This window comes from Leucopleurus acutus (assembly GCF_964270905.1).
Source record: "Leucopleurus acutus genome assembly, chromosome: X".
NCBI classification, from domain to species: domain Eukaryota; kingdom Metazoa; phylum Chordata; class Mammalia; order Artiodactyla; family Delphinidae; genus Leucopleurus; species Leucopleurus acutus.
Genome location: NC_139148.1, coordinates 79,554,716 through 79,570,717, shown reverse-complemented (window position 1 = coordinate 79,570,717; position 16,002 = coordinate 79,554,716). Strand labels below are relative to the sequence as shown.

Here is a 16,002-nt window from a genome sequence, read left to right as displayed (position 1 = left end):
ATGGAAAAAGGACAGTAGCAGAAAATTTAGGAAAACTGAATAAACTATGGACTTTAGTTGATAATAATGTACCAATATTGGCACATTAATTGTAACAAATATGCCATGTTAGCTATGTTAATAACATGAGAAACTGGGAGATGAGTATTTGGGAGCTGTATCATCTTTGCAATTTTTCTGTAAATCTAAAACTCTTCAAAACTGTTTATGAAGAAAATGTACAATGAATAGATCCCTGATATACTTAAATTGTTGACAGGATTAAGCTTCCATTTATGGTTTTCTTTATTTTTGTCTTTTACTTTTGTTTTCCCCAATTAACTTTAGAACACTTTGATAGACAATAAAGGAATTAAGCCTGCGTACAAGTTAAATTTCTATTGTTTTTATGCAGCTGTAGATTCTCAGATACTTGAAATGGCTATTGAGTTTGTAACCCAACTTACAGAAATTAAATACTGTACCTACTTGCCTGCTTCACAGTTGTGTTTTGTTTTGTTTTGCTTTGTTTGAAGCCATTTCCATTACACCATTAACAATTTATTTTATCAATCACTGTGACCAGTTCTAGCAATGAAAGCAGCAAGTTCAATAATGTCTTTTTTTTTTTTTTTTTTTTTTTTGCGGTACACAGGCCTCTCACTGTTGTGGCCTCTCCCGTTGCAGAGCACAGGCTCTGGATGCGCAGGCTCAGCGGCCATGGCACACGGGCCCAGCCGCTCCGCGGCATGTGGGATCTTCCTGGACTGGGGCACGAACCCGTTTCCCCTGCATCGGCAGGCAGAATCTCAACCACTGTGCCACCAAGGAAGCCCCAATAATGGTTTTAATCAAACTAAATATTAGCTCACTAATTTTTGCACTTGTTGAAATATAAATTTTCAACATTCTTTTCCAGTAGGGCACTTTTCCCCCATTCACACAGTGTGTATTCACCATATTCACTTTTTCAGGTTTTTAGAGTTCTTGCCAAGGTTATTATGATAATGTCTATCTCTAATCTGGTAATTCCTAATCTACATATTACTCACTACAGCTTGTGTTTTTTCCCAAATGGCTGGAGTCAAGCTGAGAAATAACACAAATTAACCTACACATATGTTATACTTCTTCTAAATCTCCAATCTCCTTTTGCCAGAAATTAAATATTTGCTTGATTTCATTTTTTGTTTTTAATTCCTTCATCAGCCAACCTTTGGTAAGAATGAGTACATTAATATCACAATTACAGAAAAATGGGTGAGAAAAGAAAGAAGACAAAAAGCTCTAGATTATTGCTCTATAACTCTTAATCAAACTTCAGGACTGATAAAAATACCAAGTGCAATGGAGTATTTACTGATCCTGTGTAGCCTGAGAGGTTTCAAAGTACTGGAATTCTCTCCATTTAGCCAAAGTGAAGCCAGGAGTGAAGTTATTTTGTTCCACAAATATTATCAACATTCTCCAGAATCTTATTTCACTTGGATCCTCAAGGGTTGTGTAGGGAAATCCTTAGGTGGCTTTTACATTAAATGAGACAATAGGCCTATTCTGAAATAAATAAATATCTCAAGTTTGTCTTGTAAGATTCAAAATAAGTGTTCTAAAAGACTACAATATTGCTTACCAACTTTGAAAAGTGGGTGAAAAGATGTGCATTTCAAAGAACTATATTGAAGGGACTGAGCAAACAAAAAAGTAAGCTAACTCATCAAAATGTTCCACCAAAAGGTGTATTTTACTCTAGATAGATTTAGAAAACTATTTAAAATAAAATAAAACCTTTGACTTTTGAATTAATAAACACACACAATGAATATGTATCTTCATTTCTCAGAGCTTTATTAATACCTATATTAATGAATAAGAAACCATGCAATACAGAATCTGATATCAAACAATTAATACACATTTGCCACTGGACTACATACTGCCATCCTGGGCCATACAATATCCAACCGTCTCACTTCCAAAGCATGGCTAGAGCTGCTTTGGGATACTGTTCACTTTCAGATGCTGTATGATGTCACAGAGGAGGAATCTTCTCGAAATACAACCATAAATACATATTTCATAAAATTCCAAGTATTTTAAGCAGGGATAGCATAAATTTCACACATTTTATTTGTAAAAGTATCACAGACAATCACTAAACAATTGCCTTCATTATTTTTGTTTTCATTTGTGCACACACATTTTTCTGAGTGGCCTTTTCATTTTACTACTTTTACTGATGTCAACTTGTACTGCTTTTAAAAATCATATTTACTGAAAGCATATGGATGGTTAGTGTAAGAAAGCTACTATGAATGAATATTTTAAGGCCTCTGCATAAAATTGCTCTGGTGTGATAATTGGCATGTTAATGTAAAAAGTTTCCTGTCCAAATATAGTTCAGCTTCTCTTTCTCCCATGTTTTCCAGGGCAATTGTGCCAGTTGGAAATAGGCAAAATAGTCTAATGATTGTGAGAAAAAGTTCATCTATATATAACCATAAATTTGGTTTGGAAAAAATATGAAAGAGGAAAGACAGGAAATGATAACTATAGTGGAAAATATACATCAGAAGAATATAAAAAGAGAAAAGATTAAACAAATAGGTGTTCACAAATGTGGATTAGGAGATATACGCACATTCAGACTTAATATAAACAACAAAAAACTAATGTTGAAATATACATGTGAGTAAAACTTAATTTTCCCATGACTTTAATGAAAGTGTGTGACAAATATTAGTTTGAGAAGGCAGAGGCTCTTCATAACTGTCACCAGTACACAATAGCACTAATCATTTAGCAACCTTTTTTTTCTAACCAAATTTACATTACCAAAAATAAAATGTTAAATAATTAGATGAGACTACACAAAATGTACCTTCTAAATGTATTACATTGTTTGTACCATATGTAAGTTTGTTTTTAGTACACTGACACAGTATTAGCTAAAACTTGAAGATAAAGTTCAAGGAAAAAATATGTATGCACTTAGCATATAAGATACACAGTGTTTGAATACATACTTACAAATGTGGTATATTAACATTATAACTAGTAAATTAATGATCACATGTAACTGAACATGGCCACAAAATAGAACAACCAGTCTGACTAAACATATTATTACCATCCTTGTCATTCAGTTATAAGTTCTTATTTCCAACTAAATCAAATCTTACTTTTTTCAAGGGAAATATTTTTGGTTGATGGAGTTCCAGGACTAAATTTTTGCACATTAAAAAAGCCATCTGTGAGTTTTGTCAACCTACAGCTCTGTCCATCCACTCAAAGAAAGAATTTGCAATGTGATGAGAAAGATCTCATCAGATCTGAAACCTTGGACGTTACAGGTTGCCAAGTCCAGACCCAGTGGAAGCTTAGGAAGAGAATGCATAGGGGAGCATAACTGGGCTCACACCCCTTGCCTCTTTGGCTACTTTGAGCCTGCTTCCATTCAAAGCCTCTCTGGTACAAACACAGAAGAGGGTGCCCAGTCATTTAATATTCTAAACACAATCTAAGTCTGACTGTATAATCAGAGTTAGAAAGGACAATAAAAGCATATTTGTTCATTCCTATATCTCTAGGAAAGGTATCAAAACTTCACAAATTTTACATGAGGATTTAAGAGCCACCCATATAACTCAATAAATCACACTATCAGAAAAAAAATCCCAAATATCTAACATTGATTTCTATTCTGATTTTCATTAACATAGATAGTAACTATTCATACTACTGACATTATTTGTCTTTCATTTTCTCCTTTTTATCTCTTTTTCATTTATTTCTTTTTGTGTGTGTAGATCTTAACTAATAATGTGGAGAAGAAAATGTAGAAATAACTAAAAAAAGAAAAAAAATAGCACATTATCTTTTCAAGCTTTAGAGGAAAAAGCATTCTAAAATCTACTGGAAGCACCGATTTTGTCATTCTAGGTTTCTTTATCTTCCCCAGGTATAAAATCTTCATTAACCATAGCAACAAGAATACCAACACATATACGTCATCATATTTCAATATCTTCACTTTCAAACATCATCAGTCCTTCAGGACTCACATGCATCTGGAATACCAGGATGCTCCAAATCCCTTTGAATATAACAAACACAAATGAGGGAAAAAAATCAGTAATACTAACTAATTTGAAATTTCAGTAATTAAACTCTAGTAGTTAAAAGTTAAGAAGTTCTACACACCAAATCAGATATGATTTAAAGAGCTTCATAATGGGAACAATATATTCTCAAAATGCTACGTAACCTGCTGGGCACATGAAGAGAAGCTTTCTCAACATTCAATGGAAACTTTCACCAATGAAACTATACATTTACCACAGTTTATAATACAACATTTACACACAGTTTAATCATAAATTACATATCTTCAAGTTACACATTACAAAGTCTATATCTAATTTAAGCAAGAAGAAATATTCACTCCCCCCCCCCCACACCACAACTAAAACATCAATTGTCTCTTGGTTTAGCGTAATACTGAAATAAATATTTTCAGTTTTGCTATGGATGAAAATTAAGTTGATGGTGTTTCGGTAAATTGATCAAATGTGCACATAGAAGACCACGGACAGTTAAGAAGACAAAAAAAATTAAAAAAAAATAAAATAAAGAACAGACAACAGAAGGAAACTAATGTTCCCTAGGAATACTCATGTATTCTTTGTTTAGAATGACATATATTGTTTCATATATGAGATTTTGTTGGTTTATTTTTGTGTGTGTGTGTGTTATTGGGGTATTTCTTTTAAACCCCAAGAGGCAGTCATGAACCCCATTTCTCCCTCTGCACATCTCCTTAAAATTCTATACTGTAACATATTTAATGTAGATTTATAATTTATAATTTATAATTATGTCTCTTGAAAAGTTCCTTCCTGACTTTCATCTTGTTATCAGTGGTTTTCTTCAGTAGGTTGAGCTAGAATGACAAAAATCCCTTAGTCTTATAGGTTTAGTATGTGGTTTTATCTACAATTATGTTTATTTTAATTAGGAGTTGAATACATCCACCTTCTTTATGATTTTCTAAGCTGTTATATACAAATTTCAGAAGATAAAGACCCAATTAATAATGGAATATAGGCTTAAAATGACAGATACAACATGATATCTGATGCACTTTACACTAAACTACAAAGATAAATTTAACACAAAAAGAAAGAGGCCCTTTTTAGCAAATAATTGCCTAATTTGGGCACAGTTATTGCACTTCAGTGTCTCGAACTCTACTAAAGAGTAGAGAAATAGCTTATAGACATAAATCTGTACAGTTTTTATAAGTTCTTTACTGAAAATGTATATACAAATTATATCAACAATATATTCTTAAAATAAAGGTAGAAAACATAAAAAACAGACAGAAACAAAAAATATAAGAGATATCTCCACCCCCTATTGGTCATTTTTGCAGAAAAACTAATAACAAAAAAGTGGAGACAACAACAAATATCAAACAAAAAGACAAACAAAAATGCCACCGTACTTAAACCTTCTAACAGTCTAAACAAAAGTTTAGATAGAATAAACGTACTCTTGGAAAATCAGATATTTGTTAGTTTTCCATTAGCTATGTACTGGATCCACAAAAAACAGAATGGAAAAAAATCAGTAATATTGCACATGTTGGTAAAAATAAATGAAAAAATACAGTGCACCAGAAATAATATATACTATATATTAATATATGCCATGATAAGCCTTTCTGTACAAAAGGGTGCAACTTTTTTTTCAATTTCTTTTATTTTTAAATACACATTCTGAATTAATCAAATTGTAAATTTATTTTAACTTTTGACTAAGGGTCTAGCTCTAGACTTGATTCTGGTATTGGTTTCTATTTACATAGCTATTTACAAATCTAACAATTTGAAGTATTCATTGAAATTGGATCTTAAACTTTGATTATATACATCCTGTTGGAAAATGTGAAGTAGCTGTTTTAGTTTTATAAAGGATGTTCTTCCATAGTGGGAGAATCACCCCTAGAGGGTCTGGCCTGCTGCCCTGGAGTGAAGGTTTTCAAGGGAATGACTTTAATTGAATCATTACTAGGATGAAGTCTTTCAGACATGGCGTAAAACTGAGATCTTGTACTACCTTGTGCTCCCTGATCAAGAGAAAGTAGTCCATCAGGGCCAGCACTTTGCCCCCAACCTTGCTGCAGACCCATTGGTGGTTGTGCGGGGCTACAATGGAGGGCAGCAGCCTGTGGCAGAGGAGGGCTGCAGTGGATTGTGGCAGCCTGTGCCAGGGGAGGGCTGTAGCGGAGGGCAGAGGCCTGTGCTGGTGAAGGGCTGTGGCGAAGAGCAGTAGCCTGTGCTAGAGGTGGGCTGTGGTGCAGAGTGGAGGTCTGTGCTGGTGGAGGGTTGTGGCACAGTGCAATAGCCTGGGTCACCGGCGGACTGTGGCAGAGCACAACGGTCTGTGTCACTGGAGGATTGCGCCGGCGAAGAGTGGTCTGCGTCGGGGGTGGGCTGTGGCACAGAGCAGAGGTCTGTGCCTGTAAAGGGCTGGAATGGGTCAGAGAAGCTGGCATCCAGCAGGCATCAGAGTGGCCCAAGATGAGACATTCTTGAGTGCAGTTGTCAGAGGCCTCTTCCAAGGTTGGTTGAACAGTTATTTCTGCAGCTGTTAGGGTGGGAAACAAATAATAAAATTTATGTTTCAAAGGCATATGTTTAATAGCTACTTAAAATAAATCATATTGTTACAGGAACATTTAATAATCTGTATATAAATGCATCAGAGACTTCTAATATTTTCACGATTGGTACTTGATTTGTCAAGAAATAATTCTTACAGTAACATAAATAGCCAGGAGTGGGAGGATGGCATTTCATTTCTATAATTAGGATACTTTGGTTTAGTCTCCCAAATGTAGATATTTTAAATTATGTTTGTGACTGGGAATGGAAGCTGTGGTCATTGATCTCTACACACAAGTCAGTTGAAATATGGTCCTAACACAAAGAGACGACATGAGTGAAACCAGTCACAGAATGGTAAATGGAAAAACCAGTCACAGAAACATGTAATTAACTAACCAATTATAGCTAACGGTTTGGTTAAGAATCTAATTAATTAATCTGAGAATAAATCTAAGAATCAATTAGGTTAATTTGGAAACATAGCTTATTGAACTCTAAGATATGTCTTTTAGTTTCCAGAATGAAATATAGCTGTAATTATCTTAAAGACAATTGATTTCTGTATTCCTCATTTTCTGAAATCATGGCAAATCAGTTTAGCAACATAATTAATTACAGATCCAAAATACTTAGCTCTAAATTACAATACTTTTTAAAACTCCTTTATAAGATTTCTGTAACATTTTCAAATTTCCATAGGTATGAAATATCAATAAGTATACCATACAAAGACTAGCCAAGTAAAGATAGAGTAGCTATATCAATGTAAAAGTTGACTTTAAAGCAAAGAATGCTACTAGCGATAGTGAAGGATATTACATCATGACTTTTTTTTTAAAAAAAAGGTCATTTCTCTAAGAAGACATAACAATCCTAAAAGTTAAAAATAGAATTCACGTTCCTATAAGTCCTCAACAGGATATAGAGTCCAGGTACTGGCATTATACTATCACACTTAAAGCCAAAGAATAGTATATATCAGAAGTGATTCTCATTATTAAGGCTAATTTTCTCCATTAGATAACCATTTACTTTTCTTCATTTAGAAGGCACTTTAAAAATGTCCCTATGAGCTTAACATTTAAAATATTCTATATTTTTGCACAATTATATTTGGGAAGTATTTGGAAAGGTAGAGTGTTATATATTTCGGGTGACATTAAATCATAAAAGCATGCATGGAAATATATGAACATACATACAACTATACTTTAAAACAAAATTTAATTTCCTCACCATCAGAAAAGCAACTGATCTGGCAGCTTTAAATTTTACAACACAAGAATATATCATAATTTCAACATTGAGTTATTTGCCTCTTTATGATGAGGAAACATACCAAGTCATTTTCACTGAAATATATGATTTATAGAAATTCCTTTTTTAACAGCTTTATTGAGATATAATTCACATGCCATAAAGTTCACTCATTTAAAGTGAATAATTCAATGGTTTTTAGTATATTCACATAGTTGTGCAACTATCACCACAATCAATTTTGGGACATCCTTATCAGTCCCAAAAGAAACCTGGTATCCATTAGCAGTCACTGGCCACTTCCCCCCAAAATCCACAGCCCTAAGTGACCATTAATGTACCTTTTTCTTCGATAGATTTGCCTATTCTAGGCATGTAATATGAGTGGAATCCTTTAAATGAAGTCTTTTGTGACTGGCCTGTTTCATTTAGCATAATGTTTTTAATGTTCACCCACGTTGTAGCATGTATCAGTGCTTCAGTTATATTTTTTATTGCTCAAGATTACACTTTGTATGATTATACCACATTTTATTTATTCATTCATCAGTTGATGGACATTTGGGTTGTTTTTACTTTTTGGTTATCATGAGTAATGCTTTATCAACATTGTATAAAAGTTTTGAGGGAGGGGAAGATGGCAGAAGAGTAAGACGTGGAGATCACCTTCCTCCCCACAGATACACCAGAAATACATCTACACGTGGAACAACTCCTACAGAACACCTACTGAACACTGGCAGAAGACTTGATACCTCCCAAAAGGCAAGAAAGTTCCCAGGTACCTGGGTAGGGCAAAAGAATAAACAGATACAAAAGGATAGGGATGGGACCTGCACCAGTGGGAGGGAGCCGTGAAGGAGAAAATGTTTCCACACACTAGAAGCCCCTTAACGGGTGGAGACTGTGGGTGGCGGAGGGGGAAAGCTCTTCTCCGTGGAGGACAGCGCAGCAACAGGGGTGCAGGGGTCAAAGCAGAGAGATTCCTGCACAGAGGATCAGTGCCGACTGGCACTCACAATCCTGAGAGGCTTGTCTACTCACCCACCAGGGTGGGCGGAGCTGGGAGCTGAGGCTCGGGCTTCGGTCGGAGCTCAGGGAGAGGACTGCGGTTGGCAGCGTGAACACAGCCTGCAGGGGGTTAGTGCACCATGGCGAGCCGGGAGGGAGTCCAGGGAAAAGTCTGGACCTGCCGAAGAGGCAAGAGACTTTTTCTTCCCTCTTTGTTTCCTGGTGCGTGAGGAGAGGGGATTAAGAGCGCTGCTTAAAGGAGCTCCAGAGACGGGCGCAAGCTGCGGCTAAAAGCACGGACCACAGAGACGGGCATGAGACGATAAGGCTGCTGAGGCCTCCACCAAGAAGCCTGTGTGCGATCACAGGTCACTAACCACAGCCCCTTTCTGAGGAGCCTGTGCAGATCGCCACTGCCAGGGTCCCGGGATCCAGGAACAAGTTCCCCAGGAGAACGCACGGTGCACCTCAGGCTGGTGCAACGTCATGCTATCCTCTGCTACCGCAGGCTTGCCCTGCACTCCGTAGCCCTCCCTCCCACCCTGCCTGAGTCCCCGAAGCAGCTGCTCCTTTAATCCCGTCCTGTGTAAGCGAAGAACAGACACCCTCCGGCAACCGACGCGAAGAGGCAGGGCCAAATCCAAAGCTGAGCCCTGGGAGCTGTGAGAACAAAGAAGAGAAAGAGAAATCTCTCCCAGCAGCCTCAGAAGCAGCGGATTAAAACTCCACAATCAACTTGATGTACCCTGCATCTGTGGAAGACATGAATAGACAACAAATCATCCCAAATTGAGGAGGTGGACTCTGAGAGCAAGATTTATTATTTTTTCCGTTTTCCTCTTTTTGTGAGTGTGTATGTGTATGCTTCTGTGTGAGATTCTTTCTGTATAGCTTTGCTCCCACCATTTGTCCTAGGGTTCTATCCATCAGTTTTTTTTTCTTTCTTTCTTTAAAAAAATTTTTTTTCTTAATAATTATTTTTTATTTTAATAACTTTATTTTATTTTATCTTACTTTATTTTATTTTATCTTCTTTCTTTCTTCCTTTCTTTCTTTCCTTCCTTCCCTGCTTCCATCCTTCCTTTCTTCCTTCCTCCCTACCTCCCTCCCTTCTTTCTTCCTTCCTTTCTTTCTTTCTTCCTTTCCTTCTTTCTTCCTTTCTTCCTTTCTTCCTTTCCTTCTTTCTTTCTTTCTTTCTTTCTTTCTTTCTTTCTTTCTTTCTTTCTTTCTTTCTTTCTTTCTTTCTTTCTTTCTTTCTTTCTTTCTTTCTTTCTTTCTTTCCTTTCTACTTTGTCTCCCTTTTATTCTGAGCTGTGTGGATGAAAGGTTCTTGGTGCTAAAGCGAGGAGTGAGTGCTGTGCCTCCGAGGTGGGAGAGCCAACTTCAGGACACTGGTCCACAAGAGACTGCCCAGCTCCACATAATATCAAACAGAGAAAATCTCCCAGAGATCTCCATCTCAACACAAGCACCCAGCTTCACTCAATGACCAGCAAGCTACAGTGCTGGACACCATATGCCAAACAACTAGCAAGAAAGGAACAAAACCCCACCAATTAGCAGAGAGGCTGACTAAAATAATAAGTCCAGAAACACACCAAAACACACCACCAGACGTGGACCTGCCCACCAGAAAGACAAGATCCACCTCATCCACCAGAACACAGGCACTAGTCTCCTCCACCAGGAAGCCTACACAACCCACTGAACCAACCTTAGCCACTGGGGACAGACACCAAACACCATGGGTACTATGAACCTGCAGCCTGCAAAAAGGAGACCCCAAACACAGTAAGATAAGCAAAATGAGAAGACAGAAAAACACACAGCAGATAAAGGAGCAAGATAAAAACCCAAAAGACTTAACAAATGAAGATGAAATAGGCAGTCTACCTGAAAAACAATTCAGAATAATGATAGTAAAGATGATCCAAAATCTTGGAAATAGAATAGACAAAATGCAAGAAACATTTAACAAGGACCTAGAAGAACTAAAGATGAAACAAACAACAATGAACAACACAATACATGAAATGAAAAATACTCTAGATGGGATCAATAACAGAATAACTGAGGCAGAAGAACGGATAAGTGACCTGGAAGATAAAATAGTGGAAATAATGACTGCAGAGCAGAATAAAGAAAAAAGAATGAAAAGAACTGAGAACAGTCTCAGAGACCTCTGGGACAACATTAATCGCACCAACATTCGAATTATAGGGGTTCCAGAAGAAGAAGAGAAAAAGAAAGGGACTGAGAAAATAGTTGAAGAGATTATAGTTGAAAACATCCCTAATATGTGAAAGGAAATAGTTAATCCAGTCCAGGAAGCACAGAGAGTCCCATACAGGATAAATGCAAGGAGAAATATGCCAAGACACATATTAATCAAACAGTCAAAAATTAAATACAAAGAAAACATATTAAAAGCAGCAAGGGAAAAACAACAAATAATACAGAAGGGAATCCCCATAAGGTTAACAGTTGATCCATCAGCAGAAACTCTACAAGCCAGAAGGGACTGGGAAGACATATTTAAAGTGATGAAGGAGAAAAACCTGCATCCAAGATTACTCTACCCAGCAAGGATCTCATTCAGATTTGATGGAGAAATTAAAACATTTACAGACAAGCAAAAGCAGAGAGAGTTCTGCACCACCAAACCAGCTTTACAACAAATGCCAAAGGAACTTCTTTAGGCAAGAAACACAAGAGAAGGAAAAGACCTACAATAATGAACCCAAAACAATTAACAAAATGGAAATAGGAACATATATATCGATAATTACCTTAAATGTAAATGGACTAAATGCTCCCACCAAAAGACACAGATTCTCACAATGGATACAAAAGCAAGACCCATATATATGCTGTCTACAAGAAACGAACTTCAGACCTAGAGACACATACAGACTGAAAGTAAGGGTATGGAAAAAGATATTCCATGCAAATGGAAACCAAAAGAAAGTTGGAGTAGCAATTCTCATATCAGACAAAATAGACTTTAAAATAAAGACTATTAGAAGAGGCAAAGAAGGACACTACATAATGATGAAGGAATCAATCCAAGAATACGATATAACAATTTTAAATATTTATGCACCCAACATAGGTGCACCTCAATGCATAAGGCAAATACTGACAGCCATAAAAGGGGAAATCGACAGTAACACATTCATTGTAAGGGACTGTAACACCCCACTATCACCCATGGACAGATCATCCAAAATGAAAATAAATAAGGAAACACAAACTTTAAATGATACATTAAACAAGATGGACTTAATTGATATTTATAGGACATTCTGTTCAAAAACAACAGAATACACATTTTTCTCAAGTGCCCATGAAACATTCTCCAGGATAAATCATACCTTGGGTTACAAATCAAGCCTTGGTAAATTTAAGAAAATAGAAATTGTATCAAGTATCTTTTCTGACCACAACGCTAGAGACTAGATATCAATTACAGGAAGAGATCTGTAAAAAATACAAACACATGGAGGCTCAACAATACACTACTTAATAACGAAGTGATCACTGAAGAAATCAAAGAGGAAATAAAAAAAATAACTAGAAACAAATGACAATGGAGACACGACGACCCAAAACCTATGGGATGCAGAAAAATCAGTTCTAAGAGGGAACTTTATAGCAATACAATCCTACCTTAAGAAAAAGGAAATATCTCAAATAAACAACCTAACCTTGCACCTAAAGCAATTAGAGAAAGAACAAAACACTCCCAAAGTTAGCAGAGGGAAAGAAATCATTAAAATCAGATCAGAAATTAATGAAAAAGAAATGAAGGAAACAACAGCAAAGATCAATAAAACTAAAAGCTTGTTTTTTGAGAAGATAAACAAAATTGATGAACCATTAGCCAGACTCAGCAAGAAAAAAAGGGAGAAGGCTCAAATCAATTGAATTAGAAATGAAAAAGGAGAAGTAACAACTGACACTGCGGAAATACAAAAGATCATGAGAGATTACTACAAGCAACTCTGCCAATAAAATGGAAAACCTGGAAGAAATGGACAAATTCTTAGAAGAGCACAACCTGCCAAGACTGAATCAGGAAGAAATAGAAAATATGAACAGACCAATCACAAGCACTGAAATTGTAACTCTGGTTAAAAATCTTCCAACAAACAAAAGCCCAGGACCAGATGGCTCGACAGGAGAATTCTATCAAACATTTAGAGAAGAGCTACACCTGTCCTTCTCAAACTCTTCCAAAATATAGCAGAGGGAAGAACACTCCCAAACCCATTCTACGAGGCCACCATCACTCTGATACCAAAACCAGACAAGGATGTCACAAAGAAAGAAAACTACAGGCCAATATCACTGATGAACACAGATGCAAATTTCCTCAACAAAATACTAGCAAACAGAATCCAACAGCACATTAAAAGGATAATACACCATGATCAAGTGGGGTTTATTCCTGGAATGCAAGGATTCTTCAATAGATGCAAATCAATCAGGGTGATATACCATATTAAGAAATTGAAGGAGAAAAACCATAGGACCATCTCAATAGATGCAGAGAAAGCTTTTTACAAAATTCAACACCCATTTATGATAAAAACCCTCCAGAAAATAGGCATAGAGGGAACTTTCCTCAACATAATAAAGGCCATATATGACAAACCCACAGCCAACATTGTCCTCAATGGTGAAAAACTGAAAGCATTTCCACTAAGATCAGGAACAAGACAAGGTTGCCCACTCTCACCTCTCTTTTTCAACATAGTTTTGGAAGTTTTACCCACAGCAATCAGAGAAGAAAAGGAAATAAAAGGAATCCAAATCAGAAAAGAAGAAGTAAACTGTCACTCTTTGCAGCTGACATGGTACTATACATAGAGAATCCTAAAGATGCTACCAGAAAACTACTAGAGCTAATCATGAATTTGGTAAAGTAGCAGGATACAAAATTAATGCACAGAAATCTCTGGTATTCCTATACACTAATGATGAAAAATCTGAAAGTGAAATCAAGAAAACACTCCCATTTACCATTGCAACACAAAGAATAAAATATCTAGGAATAAACCTACGTAAGGAGACAAAAGACCTGTATGCAGAAAATTATGACACTGATGAAAGAAATTAAAGATGATACAAATAGATGGAGAGATATACCATGTCCTTGGATTGGAAAAATCAACATTGTGAAAATGACTCTACTACCCAAAGCTATCTACAGATTCAACGCAATCCCTATGAAACTACCACTAGCATTTTTCACAGAACTAGAACAAAAAATTTCACAATTTGTATAGAAACACAAAAGACCCCGAATAGCCAAAGCAATCTTGAGATCAAAAAGCGGAGCTGGAGGAATCAGGCTCTGTGACTTCAGACTACGCTACAAAGCTACAGTAATCAAGACAGTATGGTACTGGCATAAAAGCAGAAAGATAGATCAATGGAACAGGAAAGAAAGCCCAGAGATTAACCCGTGTGCACATGGTCACCTTATCTTTGAAAAAGGAGGCAGGAATGTACAGTGAAGAAAGGACAGCCTCTTCAATAAGTGGTGCTGGGAAAAATGGACAGGTGCATGTACTAGTATGAGATTAGATCACTCCCTAACACCATACACAAAAATAAGCTCAAAATGGATTAAAGACCTAAATGTAAGGCCAGAAACTATCAAACTCTTAGAGGGAAACATAGGCAGAACACTCTATGACATAAATCACAGCCAAGGTCCTTTTTGACCCACCTCCTAGAGAAATGGAAATAAAAACAAAAATAAACAAATGGGACCTAATGAAACTTCAAAGCTTTTGCACAGCAAAGGAAACCATAAACAAGACCAAAAGACAATCCTCAGAATGGGAGAAAATATTTGCAAATGAAGCAACTGACAAAGGATTAATCTTCAAAATTTACAAGCAGCTCATGCAGATGAAGAACAAAAAACCAAACATCCCAATCCAAAAATGGTCAGAAGACCTAAATAGACATTTCTCCAAAGAAGATATACAGACTGCCAACAAACACATGTAAGAATGCTGAACCTCATTAATCATTAGAGAAATGCAAATCAAAACTACAGTGAGATATCATCTCACACCAGTCAGAATGGCCATCATCAGAAAATCAAAAACCATAAATGCTGGAGAGGGTGTGGAGAAAAGGGAACACTCTTGCACTGCTGGTGGGAATGTGAATTGGTACAGCCACTATGGAGAACAGTGTGGAGGTTCCTTAAAAACTACAAATAGAACTACCATATGACCCAGCTATCCCACTACTGGGCATATACCCTGAGAAATCCATAATTCAAAAAGAGTCATGTACCAAAATGTTCATTGCAGCTCTATTTACAATAGCCCGGAGATGGAAACCACCTAAGTGTCCATCATTGGATGAATGTATAAAGAAGATGTGGCACATATATACAATGGAATATTACTAAGACATAAAAAGAAACGAAATTGAGCTATTTGTAATGAGTTGGATGGACCTAGAGTCTGTCATACAGAGTGAAGTATGTCAGAAAGAGAAAGACAAATACCGTATTCTTACACATATATATGGAATTTAAGAAAAAATAATGTCATGAAGAACCTAGGGGTAAGACAGGAATAAAGACACAGACCTACTAGACAACGGACTTGAGGATATGGGGAGGGGGAAGGGTAAGCTGTGACAAAGCGCGAGAGTAGCATGGAGATATATACACTACCAAACATAAAATAGATAGCTAGTGGGAAGCAGCTGCATAGCACAGGGAGATCAGCTCGGTGCTTTGTGACCACCTAGAGGGGTGGGATAGGGAGGGTGTGAGGGAGGGAGATGCAAGAGGGAAGAGATATGGGAACTTATGTGTATTATAACTGATTCACTTTGTTATAAAGCAGAAACTGACACACCATTGTAAAGCAATTATACTCCAATAAAGATTTAAAAAATGAAAAACAAACAAACAAAAAAAGTTTTTGTGTAGACACAGTTATTCATTTCTCTTGGGAGTGTACCTGTGTATGGAGTTGCTGAGTCATATGGCAACTCTATGTTTAATTCGAAGAAGTGCCAAACTGTTTTCCAAATTGGCTGCACAATTTTA

The 16,002-nt window shown here is 36.5% G+C and overlaps 1 protein-coding gene across 8 annotated transcripts in view; it reads right to left on the bottom strand.

Annotated features, from left to right (window-relative positions):
• Nucleotides 1-5,944: 5,944 nt before the first annotated feature.
• Nucleotides 5,945-16,002, bottom strand: part of PCDH11X (protocadherin 11 X-linked) — a gene marked incomplete at both ends in the record, with an annotated part of 710,965 nt that continues 700,907 nt past the window's right edge. For 6 of the 8 annotated variants that reach the window (XM_082865341.1, XM_082865342.1, XM_082865343.1 and 3 more), the window contains one exon: nucleotides 5,945-6,627. In XM_082865341.1, the coding sequence (XP_082721467.1) occupies nucleotides 5,945-6,627 (683 nt within the window). The remainder of the gene's footprint in view (nucleotides 6,628-16,002) is intronic. The other 2 variants (XM_082865346.1, XM_082865348.1) reach the window with 2 other exon arrangements.